This window comes from Hipposideros armiger, unplaced genomic scaffold, assembly GCF_001890085.2.
Source record: "Hipposideros armiger isolate ML-2016 unplaced genomic scaffold, ASM189008v1 scaffold_553, whole genome shotgun sequence".
Classification (NCBI taxonomy): Eukaryota; Metazoa; Chordata; class Mammalia; order Chiroptera; family Hipposideridae; genus Hipposideros; species Hipposideros armiger.
In genome coordinates this window covers 355,838-374,961 of record NW_017731903.1, presented here as the reverse complement: position 1 = coordinate 374,961, position 19,124 = coordinate 355,838, and the positions used below count along the sequence as shown (strand labels likewise).

General features: G+C 46.4%; 1 protein-coding gene and 1 pseudogene across 3 annotated transcripts in view; both read right to left on the bottom strand.

The window, feature by feature from the left end:
* The window catches only part of LOC109371190 (formin-binding protein 1-like), a 15,803-nt pseudogene extending 7,110 nt beyond the window's left edge, over nt 1-8,693 (bottom strand).
* The window catches only part of TET3 (tet methylcytosine dioxygenase 3), a 125,211-nt gene continuing 114,448 nt past the window's right edge, over nt 8,362-19,124 (bottom strand). For all 3 annotated transcript variants that reach the window (XM_019623581.1, XM_019623582.1, XM_019623583.1), the window contains 2 exons: nt 15,419-15,755; nt 8,362-14,761 (listed from right to left, as the gene is read on the bottom strand). In XM_019623581.1, the coding sequence (XP_019479126.1) occupies nt 12,984-14,761; nt 15,419-15,755 (2,115 nt within the window). In that variant the 3' untranslated portion in view covers nt 8,362-12,983. The remainder of the gene's footprint in view (nt 14,762-15,418; nt 15,756-19,124) is intronic.

Sequence of the window (19,124 nt, the reverse complement as noted above, 5' to 3'; positions counted from 1 at the left end):
AAAAGTATAACTATTGCACTGTGTTGTACAGCTGAAACTAATTCTAAAAAATGTGTATTTCATAATAAAAAATAATTAAAAGAAAAAAAAAAGACTGAACTTGGCGCCTCCAGCTGAGCTGCCACCCGTTTGGCTCAGTAGATAGAGCCTGCACTCTTAACTACAAGGCTGCTGGTTCGACTCCCACATGGGATGGTGGCTACGCCCACCTGTAACTAAGATTGAACACAGCACCTTGAGCTTAGAGGCCATGAGCTGCTCACGGGCAGCCAGATGGTGACTGGCGCACTCCACAACTAAGACTGAAGAACAACAACTTGGCTGGTCCCCCTCCCCAATTCCCCAACATTGTTCCCCTCCCCCAATTCCCCAATTAAGAAAAAAAAATGAAATCATGAAAATATTAGAAGAAAACATGGAAGAATTCTTTATTATCTTGGAATGGGGAAGGTCTTCCTAATCAGTATTCAAAATTCTGAATTCAAACAGAATATGAATGATAAATAAAACTACATCAAAAGCAAAAAAAAAATAAGGGATGACGAGGTGGGTATGGATAAGGGGAGTCTCTCTACTTACCACTCAATTTTTCCATAAACCCAAAACTGCTCTAAAATTAAAGTGTATTAATTTAAAAACAAAAACATGTTAATTCGCTTTTTCTTTTTTTGGACCACAATATTTATTACATGTATTGCTTTGGCAATAACATTGTTTAGAAATGCCAGCATACAGGGATAATAAAAAACAGCCCAACCTTTTAATGTGGCCCTCTGCTCTGAAGGGCATGGATGTCTGTTTGGGTCTGGCTGCATGTGCCCAGCACCCAGCATGGCATCTGCTGAGAGCAAGGCGCTCAGTGCTGGTTGTCAAGTGAGTGAAGCTGAGACCTGTGGGCTGTAGGGGCTGCAGCTTTTGCTCAGGATTCCAATGGAAAACATGGCTGAAGAGCCCAGATGTCTTTGCAGAAATGTTTCCCCAGCCAATTAGGAGGAAGGTAATTTCCAGGACCCTCATTTCTTGATGGAGTGAGCCACAGCTTGCAGTGCCTTGGAGGTATCAGTTCTCACCTGACCTCACCCAGGACATTTTTCTTCCCACAGACCTTTGATTACTGATTCAGAACCATTTATTCTGTGTTTTTATTGGGAACTCCCAGTAGTCTTAAGAGGCATTTTAGTGCTCTAGCCTCATGGTCTTTCATATCCTTGTGCAGCAGCCTGTATATTCTTTTGTGTTAAGTAGCTGTTTCCCCATTTGCTTTGGTTATTCTGTTCTCTGCACATCAACTGTGCTTTTGGCATAGATTCTACTTGGTCTGTTTGTTATCTAGTATCTCGCTTTTGTTGATTAGGTGAGATGTTCTTTTTTAATCTTTTTGAAAATAGATTGCAATCATGTCTGACCTCTTATTTCTTGCAAAGGACTCATTGCTGGTCTTTGAATTCTTAATATTTGTTGTTCTTTGTGCAGTATAAGATTCTCTTTGGTTCCCAATAACTTGGCTTCCTGTTTATTCATACTTTTTTGAGTACCAACTTGTTGATCTTTTTGTTCTTATAGATAATTTATTTGGAGTTGATTTACAGTTTATGGAATATTTTAATGGATTTAAAAATGAGTGAGTTCTTGATGATATTGCTTGCACTACCATTAGCCAGAAAGCCCCTTCATATTTGAGAAGCCACTTAGGGGGTGGAGTATTCAGATAATCAAACAAGGACACCAAGCGGCCTGCAGTGGTACTGGAGATGGGGGCTGGGGCCAGGTCCTGCAGGGCCCTATGACAAAGGATGTTGCACCTTATCCTGAGAGCTATACCCAATGGGAAGCATTGAGGAGTGTTACAGGGAAATAGTATCATCCAATATGGTTTTTAGGAAAATCATCTGGGTAAGGAGATCGGCTTTGGTGAGGTGAGCTGGGAGATCAAATCAGGGTTAGGTTGCAGCCTTTCAAATATGGATGCCTATTGAAAAATCACCAAAGAACACAAGTCTTCCTGCGGAGCCACTTTGTTGCTACCTGTGTCTCTTGTGTCTGCAGACCTCCAGGCTTCCAGCCGTGCCCTAAACTCTGCTTGTGGGTAGATTCCTGCCAGTGAGGACCACAGTGAGGACAATGCATGTCCCTTTGGGACTTGGCTCTTAAAATGCAAAAGAAACGGGTACATTTGGATTTTGGTGTCAGACACACTTGGGTTTGAGTGTGGGTTCTGCCACTTTCTATCTGGATAGTCTTGGGACAGTCACTTAGTCCTTCTGAAAGGTTTCATTTTTAGACCAGTATGAGAGGCCTCTGCTTCAGGCCCCCGGCTTTATAGGGTCCTGCTCTGGTCTTCTTTCAGAATGCCCCAGCTCATGGAGGGAGGAGTGTATCCCAATGATCAAAGCCCACATAATAGTCTGTATGAATGGTACTCCCCCCCACCAGACTTGTGCAGTGCACAGCCTGTGCAACTGTACAGTGTGGGCTGCTAATAATAGTGATGAGGGGCAGGATTGAGGACACTGAAGGGGTAGAAGCCAGACTTGGCAGGTGTCAGGATGTGACCAGGATAATGATGAGGCCGTCAATGACCAGAGGGAATTTTGGCAAAGTTGAGAGGTCAGTTTTAGATGTGTTGAGACTTTGGCCCTGCCAAACCGCCACCCAAGTTATTCAGCAGCCTGAACTCATGAGGGATGACGGGGCTAGACACGGTTTTAGAAATCATCAGCATTGGGGTCATAGTTGAGTTCTGGTGGCTGAATGAGGACTCTGAGGGAAAGCCCATAAGCCATGGCAAGGACTAAGCCGATTCTCTTGGGGACATCTGTGTTTTAAGGACATGAGTGCACAAAGGGACCATGAGAGGGGCAGAGGGCTTCAGGGCCCTGGGACAATGGAATATTACTGGTGGTACAGCCCCGGAATGAAGGGTTTCAGGGATTCACAGAGTCAAGGCTTCGGAGACGGTAGCAAGGACAGGATCCTTGGTCTAGAAGACAGCTCTTTCTGGAGAGGCAACGACACAGGCATGGGTTAGTGAGAGCTATGGAAGCTGAAGCCAGGAGTCTGTCTACACCTACAGAAATGTGATAGTGATACGAAGGGCTGAGAAAGGTGGAGAGCTTCAGGGCAGGGTAGGATCAGGCTGGGGGACCTGAAAGCATAGTGAGGGGGACGGGCTGCAGAAAGCAGGTAATTGATGGAACCTGTCTCAGAAGAGAAGCAAAAGGTATGAAACAAGAAAAAACATGGGGGGTGGAGGGAGTTAGCCCAGAGGAGTAGGGATCGGTGCGTGTGAAGAAAAGAGAGATGAAAATATGGGAAGATGTTTGAAATGTAGGGAAGGGAATTTGGGCAAGTTCACCACTGGGCCTGGGATTGGGCTTCCTGGTAAAGGAAAGCAGGCATCTGCCGAGGCCTCCAGAGGTAGGAATGGGGATGGGGCTGGAAGGATCTAGATTTAGATGAGCTTTGGTGGTGTTCTCTATGTGTGGTCCTCTTGTGTCTTTTATGGCCGTGGCTCTGATGGGAATGTGCGCTGGGTTATATGCGTTAAACATATTTCCAACAGAACCACCAAACCTTGGGGGTATTAAAAGATTCATTTCCTCTTACAGGATGGCGAGTGCCTATTACTTTCAGAGTGCATGGGAGACACAAAGATGACAGCTCTCAAGATTAAGAAGCTTACAAGAGCATCAGCAGAAATTTGCGTAGCTGGGTGGGCTACGCAAAACCAATATTGACAAAAGTAAGATTCCAAGTAGAAGGGAGGATGAGTTAAACAGTCCATTTAAGATGACTACATTTCAATTGCTGTGAGAATTAAAAACACAAGATGAATTGCATAAAGGCTGATAAAGGCTGGAGTTGGGGGACCTGACTTGGCAGTAGTTCACATAAGAGGTCACTCACTGTGTGCTCTACAACGAGTCTTGAACTTTTTTTTTTTTAAGATTTTATTGGGGAATTGGGGGAGGGGAACAGACAAGTTGCTGTCCTTTTGTTCTTCAGTTTAGTTGTGGAGGACGTCGCTTCACTGGCCCATGTTGGTGTTATCATGGCGCTCTTCCCTGGTGAGGCAGTCGCGGCTCACAGCAGCTCAGAAAAGCACATGACAGCTGCCGGCCAGCCCCTACTGTAGCCTACGGCGACAGCCCAGCTCCAGGTCGAGCTGTAGATGTTCACCATCTCAGCTGTAGAGGGCGCCGCGTCACTGGCCATCATGTGGGATCTGAACTGGGGCCCTGCTGTTCAGAGCTGGCGTTCCAAGCCAACTCTTTTTTTTTTTTTAAAGATTTTTATTGGGGAATTGGGGGATGGGAACAGCGCTGGGGAATTGGGGGAAGGGGAACAGACACGTTGCTGTCCTTTTGTTCTTCTGTCTAGTTGTGGAGGACGTTGCTTCACTGGCCCAAGTTGGCACCATCATTGCACTCTTCCCGGGCGAGGCAGATCAGTCACCGGCTTCTGGATGGCCGCTCACTGCGGCTGCTAGCCGCTCACGCTGGCTGCTGACTACATATGGTAGCCCATGGCAACCCACTGCCACAGGGGCTGCAGCCTACGCCGTTGCCAGCGACTCACAGGCAGCCCAGCTCCAGGTTGAGCTGTTGTTCAGCATCTTAGCTGTGGAGGGCAGTGTCACTGGCCCTCATATGTGGGATCCGAACCGGGGCCCTCTGGCGTCCTAAGCCAGTTCTTAACTATCGCGCCACTCGGCCGGCCCAAGGAAAGGGACATTTCTTTTTTCTTTTTCTTTTTCTTTTTTTTAGCTGAGCCATCCTGCTACCTGTTGGCAGCTCAGCGGGCTGCTCAGCTCGGGCTGGACTCGAACCGCTGTTGCTCAGAGCTCAAACTCTTGAGCGAGCTCTTAACCAACTGAGCCACTTGGCCGGCCCCCAAGCCAGCTCTTAATCAACACGCCACTCGGCCAGCCCCGAGTCTTGAACTCTTTAGTGCCATAAAGTTTTGTATATGCGCCAAGAGTGATGATAGCTTCTATTACCTGCCATGGCCTGAATACCTGGTAATTTTACTGTATTTTATTTTGATATTCACATCTTATGTGGAATCATCAGCTTGTTTTATAAACAAAGAAAATGACATAGGGAAATTAAATAATCTCATGACACAATTGGGAAGTGAGGGAGCCACATTCTTTCCACTGAGCTACACAGCCCTTAGCACGACTCAGCTGCTTAAAAAGTTAATAAACCTTAGCGTGCGTTTATAAAACTGGTTATGTCCAGATCGTGGGACTCCTTGGTGTCTCTGTGCTGGGCTTAGGCCAGCCAGATCCCATCTGGAACAAAGTGTTCATTTCTAGAGATTCTAATATAAAAAAGATGCTCTAGGTGTGAACAGATAGGGGTACGGGGCGATGGGTAGGCTAGGGCCTGGAGCTATGTCACAAGAAGGTTCAGGGAGTGAAGGACATGGTCCTGTGGCTGAGGGATTAATTGGGATGCTTCTTAGAGGAGAAAGAAATTCAGTGGGTGGGGCTTAGAGTTCAATATTATTATTGAATGATTAAAAGCTTCTATGTCCGTACAATGAAATACTAGGCAACTCTTTAAAAAGATGTAGTTCTGTATCACTGGTATTTAAAGATATATTAAGTGAAAAATATTACAACAAAGTATTACTGCATTATTCCATTTAGAAAATATATGTACACATATGGTTATATTTATACACTCAGAAAATGTTTGCAAGCAATATGTGGTTCTTTTGTAGTGGGATTTCAGATAATTTTAGAAAACTTCGGTCTTCTAATTTTTCTATATTTAACATGGAATTTGTATAAGCATATTTATAGTTACCCAGTAGTGAGTCAGCCCCTGCTGAAGTCACCTCAGACCCTGGAAATGGGGCCAACGTAACAGGGGCTGGGGAAGGGGACAGTGCTAAGTCTCTTTCAACTCACAGATGTCAAGTGGAAAGAAGCAGTTTACCAAACACAGTGCGATCCCACTTTTGTAAAACCTGCAAACGTGCATGAGGATCTCTGATAGCCATGCATGCCCAGGCTTTTCCAGAGGGTTCCATTGCAAGTGAAAGAAAATGGAGACGAAAGCCTCCGAGTCAGTTATCTGGCACCCCATTAGGATTATGAGGTTTTTCACTATGATGCCCTCAGGTAGGCACTCCGCTCTGTGTGGTGACCTAATGGGATGTTGGCATCAACTAGAAAGAATGCTGAGGTCTTTATGGACGGCAGGGTTGCTTGTCTCTCTGACCCGCTGAATCGATTTCAGTCAGATATTTCAGGCAGAAAGGGACAGTTTCCCCTCCCATGTGCCCTTCTCTCTTTTGCTTTCTTGATTCATAGTTCCCTTTTCACAATCAGCTACCACCACAATCTGAATTAAGAGAGGTAGTAGCCTCAGGCATGGGACCTTATGAGAAAGCTCCTTGCCCCAAGGACAATAGAACCCTCTATTTGGCCCTCCCTACTAAACATGGGGTTCAGGCCATCAGACTGGAGCAGGATTCAGCGATCCTCTAGCAAACATAACATCAGAAGTGAACAATTTCAAACTAATTAAAACAGATACTATATTTGATTGTAGCCAAAAGGCCGAGAAGCGATAGAGATGAACAATTTTAATGGTGTGTGTGTGTGTGTGTGTGTGTGTGTGTGTGTGTGTGTGTGTGTGTGTCCAAACTGAATGAAAAAAGGGGACAAAGACAAAAGGGAAAGAAAGCAAAAGGAGAAACATAGATGAGAAAAAGACCATGTCTGTTTCCCCCTTTTTAGCCAGCTTTAACAGCTGATAGCTTTTGAACATTAGTTTTTGCAGGTGGCAGAAGGGGACAAGGACAGGTTCTATCACTGCCAGTAGTGAGGGCTTCGTTTGTGCATCTACAACCTACGGGGAGGATGGAATTATAGTCAACCTTAAATACCAAACTGGGCCTGCTTCAAGGCGGGTAAAGAAGGATCCACACTGAATTTGAGTGCAAAAAATAAATATAAAATTTATTAAAACACCCACAATATTTTAAAGATACCAGGAGTAATACAGTTCACAAACCCAGTTGTTTGTGTAAATTATAATAAAATACAAATCAAAAAAGGATACATACTTGCAATTTCTAGGCACCCTAAATTAAATTTACTGAAACACTGGGGGAGAAGGGAGGGTAAGGAGGGGTAGCTCAGGAGGCAAACCAATAAAGTGGGAGGAAAAATATTAACAAAAAGGTAAAAATTATACAAAATAAAATTATCAGCATAAATTTACTGTACTAAGAATATCTACAGTTTAATAATACACATCCTATTGCCTTGAGACATTGCAAAAATCTACCATTCATCCATCAACCCCAGATAAACTTCATTTCAAGTAGCCACAGTTACAAAGTCAAGACGGAATATTCAAGTATGGTTGTTAAGTTCACCTCCATTGGAAGCCAAGTAACCAAACAGGAATTCAGAGAGAAGAAATAAAACACATCAAAAAGCTACAGGGGTTCTAGATTAAGTCTAATGCATTTATATGCCACAATATGACCTGCCCTTGTTTCTTCTGAAATTGGAGTACATGAAAAAGAAACATCACTCCTGTTTTTCTCCTCCTTTTTCCCCCTCAAAAGAAAAAAAAAAAGTATTGGGATCAAGGAAATTTGGATGTTCAAATGAGCCAAATGGTATTTTTTAAATCCCCATGTGAATAGTGACAAGTTATCCCTGAATGACGACGGGTAGTCAAAATGAGAAAAGAGAGCAAATAATACCACTACAAAAAGCATCCCTGATATCAGAATAGAAGCAAACGAGGAAGTAGGCCAAATCACTCACTGATTCTTAGGCAAAAAGCAATGCTAGACTTTGCATTTCTGTGCTGCAGTCTCTGCTCAGGGTTCTGAGAAGCCTATTGCTTTGCTCTTGTGGGCAGCTCTGCGGGACGAAGGGCTGCGAGTCCGAGACAGGGGCCTCACAGGTAGAAAAAACTCTGCACATGTGGGTGTAGGACTATAATCAAATTTGGGGGTACGCACCTCAAAAAGTATTCATTTTGGTCCAGGGTATGTTAAAATTGGCCATGTACTACCATAGATGGAGCTGGCTGATAAAACTAGGTTTTTTGAAGGAGTCATTTCAAATGACAGCAATGATGACTGAAAAAGCTCACTGAGATGGGCATAGGAAATTCACATTTTATTGAGAAGCAAAAATTAAGAAGAAAATGAAAGTCAACCATACTCGTTCTGCCATTTTAACTGCCGAAGCATGAAAAAACAAAACGACCCCAGATTCTTCGAGGTCAAGCACGTCATCAAATGGACAACCTGCAGGTGTCAGACCCTCACGGAATCTACTTTACCGAAGTTGTCACGTTGTCCTGTTTTTGAGGTATTTAAAAAAAAAAAATGACTGTGACAGTGGATGACACAAAATGGAGCTTCCTGTTGAGTTTTGAAAACATCAACGTTTGTGGACCCAAGAAGAAATTTAGAATAGCACCAACTAAAAAGCAGCCTCAGTGGCATCAAGTGAGCAAAGAAAGCGAATTCCTTTAGTTGGAATATGAGGGGTTACCCATGAGAAACAGGGCAACGCTGGACCCCTTGCCCACCACAGCCCTGACCAGTGCCAGGTGAGGGCGGAGATCTGTCTGATGCACCTTGGCATGCAGAGTGCCTTTGGGACTCTTAGAGACATCTACTTGGCACCCTGGGCTGCGGGAGAACATGCGTCCCTGGCTATGAGAATGCCTGCCACGTGAAAAGAGGCAGGAGAACTTAACTCCCCTTCCTCAAAAAAAAGAAGAAAAAAAAAAAAGCTTTTCACCCTTTGTTTCTCATTAGGCCTGAGAGGACAGATGTAAAATGGAGCACCAACCAAGCCAGGCAGGGCCACTCCCATTCGCAATCAGGGAGCTAGCTTGCCTTTGTGACTTGCCTTTCTGTGTTTGGCCACCAAGGGAAGAACAAAAAAAATCAAACAGAAAAACTGCTCAGAGCAGGTTATAGCACGCGGTCAACAGAGGTCTAAGGAGACAGCACCAAAAGAGGGGAGGGGAAGCCAAGAGAGACTGGAGCCCACCTTGTTTTTGGTTGGTTGTGGTTTCAGAACCTTGATAGCACCTCAGCAGGACAGGATCAGGGACAGTCACATTAAAACACCATAGCACCATTTTAGTTAGACTGTTTCAATTCATAAAAATGCTTCCTAGGCCATAACACACACTTCAGTAACAAAAGGAAAGAGAGATTGGTTGAGGCACGTCAGGGATGTCCTTTTTATTTTTCCACCAGCATTGCCTTGGTTTGCGAGCTGGCGGTGGTTTAAACGTCACTAAGCCTGGCTGGATTTCTCTCAGTGAAATCAGGTTACCAACTATTCACCGTCAACTGTCCTCACACACCTATTGCTGTTTTGGGACAAAGCAATTAAGCTCTGCGACTTCTTCCGTTGCTTTAGCACTTTAAGAATCCCTTGCTCTGCACACTACTGTATCCCAAAGAGGCTGGTGGAAGGACCAAGATGGGGGAGGGTATGATCTCTTTCCATGTACACCACTGTCATCTCAGTGAGAAGATAAAGCAGTACCCACGAAGCCAGCGTGTGGGAAACTTAGGCCCTGCCAAAAAACAAACCAAACAACAAAAAACAACAACAAAAATCCTCAGAATCCATGAAACACCTTTAGTCAAGATTTCTGATGGTTTTTAGACAATGGTTTCTTGAGCTAGCTAGCACCAGTTATTTTGTGAGAACCTGCTGCGAAGCGATTTTTATTTTAAAAATCTCTTGTACAGAACTTTGCAAGCATGTCCCTTGCACACAAAAGGCAGGGAAAATAAAACAAGAGGAACCGAATATTTGCGCAGCACGTGGATGGTATCTGAACAGGGCACATTGGGGGAGATGACTATAAGACTCCATCCTTTTCCGTTGCTATAATATTACTCTTACAACTTGGTCATGCTGTTAGGTTCTTTAGTTGCAATGGCTTTATTTTTCTTCTCATGATAAAAATGTCTGTTAATCATCTTTAGGACTTAAAAAATGATAGTGCCAGTAAAAAATAAAAATTTGATTTTTCTCTTTAAGAAACCTTCAGCAGCAAGGGGGAATAAAGAGCTGTGCATAGTTACTTTTTTAAATATACGTCTAAAGCATGCTAATTTTAATGACTGAGATTTGAGGTAGGTTATACATGTAGTGTGTACAAACCAGCATGGGCTTGAGCATGGCAACAGCACCATCTAATTTCCGAAACACCATTCTGAGGGGATGGGAACGTCCAATGGAGACTGCCTCTTGACTCACCTCTCAGCAGCCTGTTCGCTCATCTAGAAATTTATGCACCAATGGCTGTTTGAGCTGGGGGGACAGACATCACATGCTTTGAGCTTGTATTGGATTCTCTTTTCAGCTAATGGCTTTGCTACCAAAGGGTGACGAGGGGAAGAGTATATTTAACATACATCAGGAAGATTCACACATGCCAAGGATCAGAATCACCTGGGTTACACTCGGGACCTTCCAAACCAACAGCCAACCTGGGGCTTTCCCGGGCCATACAGACGGTCACATTCTCCAAATGTTTCGTAAAATATTGTATTTCTTGCTTAAGATCATTTAAAATGAAGTTTTCAAGGCACCCCCGTATCTACCTAAGCACGGAGTCAAATGAGACCTGCATAAAAGTACTGATGCGATAAGCAAAATAGCATTTAAAGGACCCAACTTTTCCTCAAAACTAGAAAATTAGCATGCTCATTAAAGACTCTGCTTCCTTTAGCTTGTCAAACTGAAGGTCAGAGGTTTTCCTATAAATCTGAGTTCTGAATAATTCTAAATCCTGATAAGCTCTTGGGTATTTATTTCAAAAAGCAATAATATTTCATTTTTGTCCTGTAAAATAAATGCAACTTTACAGAATATGGTAAAAGTGAAGGATAGACAAAGCACGTTAAATATTCAGCTACTATGTACAATTTCTCCCACAATTACATGTTAAAACATACTTTTTTTTGTTTTTCAAGTTGCTGTTTAAATCTAGGCAAAAGTGCTTAAAAAAATCTTTCACTATTTACAGTTAAAACCAGACCACATAAATGCTCAGGACATTTTACAGCGACTCTCCGCCAGTGCTTCCGGAATAGTTACAGTAAACACCCAGCGGGTCAGTTCTCAGCTCTTACACAAGGCACCTGGAAGCTCAGGAACTTGCCTTTAGCATCGTCATCTGATTGTTAAACTCGTTTTACGAAGACCCACATCTGAATAAAACTGCTCAATAAATATCTGACGTTTATCTCAGGGCTTGGCTGTCATTCACTGCGTGGCCATATTCCCCTCTGTGTGTCCTATGAAGCCTCCCGTTCACCACACATCCACATTTGATGTAACTGCGGCTAACACCACAGGAAAAAAAACAAAAATTCTTTTAAGAAGTGTGACTTGCCGTCGATGAATGTTGCTTCCCCGCCAGGCCCAACCTCTCTCAACCACGTTGTGAAAATTAAGCACCACATTCTCATTTCAAAGAACTGAACAAAATGCACCAGTATTTTTCGAACAGGTGTGTTAAAAAGTGGGTGGAGAGGGGAGGAAGGAAAGGAGAAAATGACTGAATAGAGAAAATGGCACCAATTAGAAGAGGAAAATCATAGCTACCTGCTGAAAATGTTTGATTCTTTGTATTTTAAAATTGTTACGTGTTAAGCCCATTCCCCAAATGACAGCATGGAGGGGACGGGCTCGGGTGTGAAGCATGCACCATTATCCAATGTGAAAATCCAGGAATAAGGAGAGATGTGTTAACTGCTGTTACACTGGTGTGCTGAGCTCCCACAGGATGTGACCTGCCCGAGAGGGAAGGGAGTCCCAGCACAATACTACAGCACCAGGCTCTGCAAACGCTGCACACAGGGCAACGCTGGCTTTTCACAGCTTGGGTTCAACTTCTTGTTTTTAAAGATACAGTAGCCCTTTTTCGGTATCAGCATGGACTTTGGGGGCATTTTTTTTTTTAGAAAAACTGCCACTAAGACAAATCCCTTCAGTCCAGTCTTCACTGGTCTGTCGACTTGGTGGAAAAGGCTCCTAAGAGCCTCTCAACTCCAGCTCCATCACGAGGTGCTGCCTAGGGAACCATGACATCATGTGACTTGATAAATAACGGACAGAGAGGATTCAGTGTGGAGACTAGCAAGCTTGAAGCTGTCTACTTCCAACCTGGTTTCTGGGGAAATCTACATCAGCCTCTCAGGTGCCTGGCCTGGAGTGCACCTGGCCCCCTCCCCCTGACTCCAAGCGGTGCCTGGCAAATAGACCCCAGATGTTTTTCTACAGATTCTCCCATCCTACCGGAGAGGACAGAAAGCTGTCCTGAGGGCTCCCTCCCCTGAAGGGAAGGCGTCTCTGTCCGGAGGGATGGACTGGGTGGCTACAATCTGCACTTGGCTCATGAGGGGCAGATGGCTGAGAGAACCTCGTCAGCTCCCAAGGGGGCCAGGCTCGCTGGGCCCAGCAAGACTGGGCAGGAATCAGAGCTTCTGGCTTTTCCTGCCCATCCTTTACCATTACTATTGTCGCTTTTTAAAAAAATCCAATAAATACACATTTTAAATGGAATTTAAAACTACTCCTTTGTGAAAGGACACTATAAACTTTCTTTCCATTATTGTGATATACAAGGATAGAGTTTTAAAAACAAGAGAAAATAAAAGCCCCCCAAACAAGGGGGGGGGGGAGAAAAAGCCAATGTGGAGATATAAATATTAAGATCAGGAAAAAAATCACCCGACAGCCGTAGCTTCTTCTTCAAAGTGCTGGGGAAATGGGGGGAAGGGAGGGGCGGGTCAGTTCTGAGGTTTGGACCATAAATACATATATATGCATATCTATATATGTATATATAGATAAAAAGACTTCTGCACCCCCAACCCGCCCCCAGGTGTGAGGGCAAAAGCACCACAGAGGCAGATCGGGCCGGGCCCGACGCTGAGGTACGCTGGCACCCTGGCACCTAGATCCAGCGGCTGTAGGGACCAGTGACCTTTGTGTAGGCGTAGGAGGACACGGTGACCGCTGAGTCTGTGGGCATAGCCAGCGCCTGCCGGGTGGGGACAATCCCCTTCTTCTCCTTATGCTGGGGCTCGTTGACCACCGCCCCGCCCCACTTACGCTTCTTCCCATAGAGCTTGGCCTCTTGCTGGCCCAGGCCCAGCCGGGCAGCCTCTTCCTGCCGCGCCCGTGCCCTCTCCGCCAGCTGCTTCATCTTGGCCTCCCAGAGGGCCAGCCCATGATTGGGCTGGTTGAGGTTCTTGTGCTGGTAGAAGACCAGCGAGATGCGGGTGGGGTGGCAGCGGTTGGGTTTCTTGAGGGGCGTGGTGGCATGCAGCTCCCGTCGGGCACACTCGATGAGGATGGAGCCGTGAGCGGGGGCCACGGCCACGCCGCCGATGTTCTCGTCCAGGAAGTTGTGTTCACTGTCAGACCACAGCTCCTCTTCCTCCTCCTCCACGACGCCCTTCTCCTCCTTCACCGCCCCCTTGTTGGGGGGCTCCTCAGCCATCCCGTCCTCCAGGCTGAAGGGATCCCACAGCTTCTCCTCGGACTTCAGGGCCCCAAACAGCTTCTCGCTGGAGCCTAGGGGCACGCTGAAAGACTGCCAGGCTTTGTCCAGCTGGCTTGCGCCCGGGGTTGGAATCCGTCCCTCCCCCCCTTTCAGGGGGCTCCACAACTTGTCTTGGAACCCAGGACCGCCTTTCAGGGCAGAGGCGAAATCCCCTGCCCCCACCCCCCATGGCTTCTCAGTCAGGCTGGGCCCAGCCAAGGCCGAGGTGTTGTTTCCAAACTTGCAGGGGCTCCACGGTTTGCCTCGCAGCCGTCCTCCAGGCTGCGAGGCTGGCTGCTGCCCGTCACCGGGGAACAGCCCCCACTGGCCATCTGGGAAGTGTGAAGGGGTCAGGCAGCCAGTTCCAAAAGAACCGAGCTTATCGGGGATGATGGCAGGGCTCTCCCCCGAAGGGAACACACCCCAGCTGCTACCCACACTGTTAGTCCTCTTGGGGGACATGCTTGAGCCTCCTGAGTACTGTCCCCATAGGTGATTGGGTCCCCCATTCTGAGATGCCTCGGGCAAAGGCATTTTGCCCATCTTACCAGGGTCTCTGGGTATAGATTCGGCCTGGACCAGTGGGTCTACTGGCTCTTGCTTGATAGATCTGTTGTAGCAGTTGGAGCTCTGTGCAAAGGGAGAGGGGTCCCTGGACACTGGGTGGATCTGGGGGGCCTTGGGGAGCAGATACTCCTTGGGGCCTGGATAAGCAGGCTGCTGGTGGTGAGGAGTGGGGTGGTGGGTATCTGTGGGAACAGCCTGGCCAGGCAGCTCGGCAAACTCAGCACCACCGTAGGCCGGGCTCAGGCTGTTGTGCAGAGTGTGGAGGTCTGGCTTTTTCTCGAAACTGCCATTGCTGCCTGTGTGCCCCCAGGCGCCAGGCCCCAGGAACTGAGAGGGGAAGACAGGGTTGCTGGATGGAAAGCCATAGTAGCTGAATGACGGAAGAGCGAACTTGGAGTGGAAGCCATTGACAGAGGTCAGGCTGGGCTGTGCATAGTAGGAGTGGTAGGAGTACACGCTGTTCATGCTGTACGGGTCTGAAGGCCGGCAGTTGCCCAGCACCGAGTAGCTCTCCACAACCGCATTGCTGCTGTACTTGAAGGAGCTGAAGTGGTTCTGTGGCTCCACCTTGAGGGAGGGCTTCAGGCTCTGCTGGGACAACCCGCCCTTCAGAGACAGGCCTAGGGAGAACAGGAGGCAAGACAGAGAAGGAGCACGGAGCACCGCAGCTGGCCAAGGCCCTGCGCAGGGCTGGGGATGGAACCGCCCTCTCCCCCTACGAGGTCTCCTCTGCAGGACAGGCAAGACTCACCCTGGGCACGGCCTCCCACACCTGCTGAAGCCCTGGGAGAGGTGGCTCACAGAGCCCACGGCCCCCTCTGCGTCATTCCTCCTCCCCACCCTACTGAACTCCCTAAGTCCTCTCTGACGCACTCCCCTCGTGCTGGCCCCTGCAGGGACAAGAGCCAAGAGAAGGGAGAGCCGTCCCATTCTGCCACCCCCACTGCAGCCCACGTGCCTAAGCCGTGGTACCCTCCGCAGACTCTCAGAGAAGTGGGCAGGCTGGAGGGGTGACCCAGCTCCTCTTGGGAAGATAAGATGACTTCCTTGCATTTGCTCCCCAGGTGCCTCCTACTAGGTCTGGTATCCTGGGGCTGCTGCAGCGATCACACTGACTGATAAAATTAAGATAATGGGATGGTCCAGATGGCTGAGAGGGGCCCTAGGACTTTTCTGTCATCTATCTTGATGCAGGAAGGGGGCAGTAAGGGAGCCATCCAGGGCTCCCACAAAACAGCCCCAATGCCACCCCTGGCGGGCGCCTGCTGTCCACACACCTGGGTCGGTGGCGATGCCGGCCAGCTCCAGCGCCTCCTGCTTGATCTTCTCCGGGGTGCTCAGCTTCTCCTTCTGGATCTTCTTCTTCTCGGCTGCCGCTTTCCTGGCTTCCAGCTGCCGCTGGCGGCAGGACTTGGCCGGCTCTGGCAGGCGCCGAACCTCACGGGGGAAGGCGGTGAGCACCTGGATGGCCCCGCTGCCCACCTTGGCATTCTGGTTCTCTTCACTGCCGAACTCATCCGTGGTGGCCATCTTGTACAGGGGGAGCACGTGCAGCTGCTCGTCCTCGGGAATCTTGCCCACGCAGCGATTGTCTTCCTTGGTCAGGGTACAGACCTGCCCCAGCAGAGAGAGGGAGGGAAGGGCATGGGGTTGGGGGAGCCCAGGGCTGGGAGGAGGAGCTGAGCATCCCCCATAGATGACCACTTCCCTACACAGCCCCAATACCAGCCATCTGCTTGGTCCCACTGCTCCCTCTTACTTTCGAGTGTCTAGACAGCACATCTGTCTGGGTTCATAGAGTAACAGTATTACCAACATTTAGTCTGCGCTATGCTTTCAAAGCACATCCATTCATACTGTCTCATGTGATCTTAATAAGGCTGAGAGGGGATGCGAGGACTGGCCCAGGGTCACATCGCTGGCAAGGGGCCGGGTCAGGGCTGGGGGACCCTCCCGCCCAGCATTATTACCACGGTACTGAATCAGCCAGCAGAGCCTCAGGCTGCCCGCCATTATCCTTTTTGCCCTGAACACTGGGCCTCCTTTTGCTCTTAAAATACTTTTCCTTTATATTAAAAACTGCATGTGCTGATTGTAGAAAATTTAGGCCAGCAAAAAGGAAATAAAGATTATCTCCGTAACGCTACCACCCAGAAATAATCACTGTAAGCATTTTGGTCATAGACACATGCACACACTCACTTTTTAGTAATTAAATAGGATCATATTCTGCATGCAGTTTTATAATAACTTCATTTTTAAAAACATAGTATCAATATTTTCTTATGCATTAAATATTTTCCTTCAGTATGATTTCAGAGCTGATTCTACTGTATCAATGCATTCATTTATTTAACTAATCTCTCATTACTATTTAAACTGGTTTCCAATTTTTCCCTGTCACAAACAATACTTTTATCCTTTTGGCTAAATTTTTAAAGACACTTAATTCCTTAGAATAAACACTGTGAAGCAGAACTGCCACATGTTGCTAAACTACCTTCCAAAATGATTATCATCAGTGTTTCACTCATATTGGTAGAATGTGAGCTTTAATTTTCCTATACTTTTGCCAATAATTTTGCCATCAATTTCTTCAAAACGTTTTGCTCATTATTACCAAAATTTATCTTGCTGGTTTGCATTTCTCTGACTACTAACAAAGTTTGATTTTTTTTTTCTCAAATTTACTCTCCACTCTTTTATTGACTATTTTTTAATTTTGTGTATTCTTGATGTTCTGGCATTTGGGGCCTCGATTCTAGTGGGACTGCCTCTCCCAGGGCTAGCTAATTACTAGAGATAGCAAATGATTCATTGCCCTGGGAGCACACCTTTGATATACAAACTAACCCATCCAGGGCCCACAACCCCTAATCATCCTCTTTATCAAACTGTAACACACCAAGATTCCCACTGCCCTAAATCACCCCAGGGGCAGGTATGGACAACTAGGGACCACTCCTATAGCCCAGAGCCCACAGATATTATTCAAACTATCCAATTCTAAGCTTACTCAGTTTACCTACCCTGCCTCACCCATTCCTTCCCACTAAATCCTCCAATAAAGGCTCTGGGGCCATGCTGTCCCCCTCACTCCTGCCTCCTGACCTATCCTGGTGCTTTCCCATGTGGTTTGCTGTGTCTCCTGTTTCTAGAGCTCTGTGAATATAAACTTCTTCCTTCATGACAATCATTTCTGAGTCTTTACACCTTAGTCTACCTGATTAAAAAAATCCCAGGTACATTTTAACACAACTCTAATTGTGTTCCTTTTTTGGTGAGTTTTATGCCTTTTGCCTATTTTTATATTAGATTATTCATTTTTTTATCATGTATATAATCTTGGTATCATCCCCTTTGTCACTTGTTACAAATATTGTTTTCCAGTTTGTATTGGCTTTTCAATTTTGATTATGGTGTTTTATTATGGAACATTTTTATGGAGTCAACTGTATTTATACTTTCAGCTATAGTTTTGCCTTTGGTGTCATGTGCTACCAAGCGTATTTCTTCCCAGAGTTTGTGTGTGTCTTCAGACTTCCTCTGCTCTGACCAGACCCCTGTATACTTTCTGGATTGAACTGACCACCAGTCCTGCTTCCTACCATTCTCTAAAACTCAGTGTCATAAACAACAGAGCGAAGGAAAAAGGCAAAGGATGAGATACGACAAGCTGTTTCTCTCCCTGACATATAGAGATACCTTACAAATGTTAACAGATATGGCTAAAAAAATAACAGTAATACGGACATAAATAGGATAGTCACAAAGATGACATTAACATGAGCAAGAAAACCAGGAAAAGATATTCAACCTCTCTAGCAATAAAAAAAAACACAAATTAAAATGAGGTCGTATGTTTGCCACTCAGGTAGGCAAAGACTAAAAAAGGTTGACAAGACACTGTGTTGCCAAGTAAGCCAGAAAAGAAGCATGCTAAGCCTGAAACTGTTCTCACGTTGGCACCGCAAGCAGATTACACACAGCTGCACAGGTGTGTGAGCACAGCCCCTCCCCTGTGGTTTACAGAGGGGCAAGTCTGAAAGTACTAATGGTCCAACAAGAGAAGAATGGCCAAATAAATGATGGCATATCTATACTCGCACCTACAGCCTTAGAACATGAAGTAAACCTACAGCCACTGACACACAAAGCTGCCCACCATGTATCCTTGAGTTAAGGAAAGCACGTCATGGGACAGCATGTACACACAATGTGATCCCAGCTCTATAAAGTTTATGTACCTGTACGTGCACACACACACACATCCACTCAGGTGTCGGAATGGATGGATGGTCATCACAATGCTAAAACACTGGTTATCTCTATGAGATTTCAGGCAATTTTTACTTTATTTATTTACACTTTCTTATGTTATTTTAAACATTTTTACAAAGAATAATTGTTTACTTAGTAAAAAAATGCTATTCATTGCGGAAAAAATTTACTCTTTCTCTCTCCAAACTCTAGAAACTCTGGGATCCAAATAACCTCCCTGTTCCTATCTCCCGGTGCCCCATCCTAAGCCCAGAGGGCCCGCCCTTTCTCTCTACAAACCCTCACAACACAGTGTAGACAGGAGCCTGCCCCATCTTGCTTCTCGGCCTTGGACATGGAGAAGGAAGACAAGGTGGAGAAAGAAATCCTAGGGTTGGGCCAGCAATCTCCATGGGGACACAAGCTACACCGGACTTGGGGAGCCCCCTTTTAGATAAATGTGCCAGTGCCCCTACCTCCTCCACAGCCCCCCGGAAGCCCTGTCTGCCCAGGACTCCGGTGAGAAGCAGAGAACAGAGTTGGCCTCACCCCTTTGAGGGTCTCCACAAACCCCCTCTCTTCTCCACCTACACTCACTCTCCTGGTGACCACATCCAGCCTCCTGGCTCTAACCATGAACTACATGCTCTCCAGTCCCAAGTTCATTTTGCCAGACCCTCTTTCTCCCTTGCCTACTTCACATCTCCACCTGGACATCTGGCA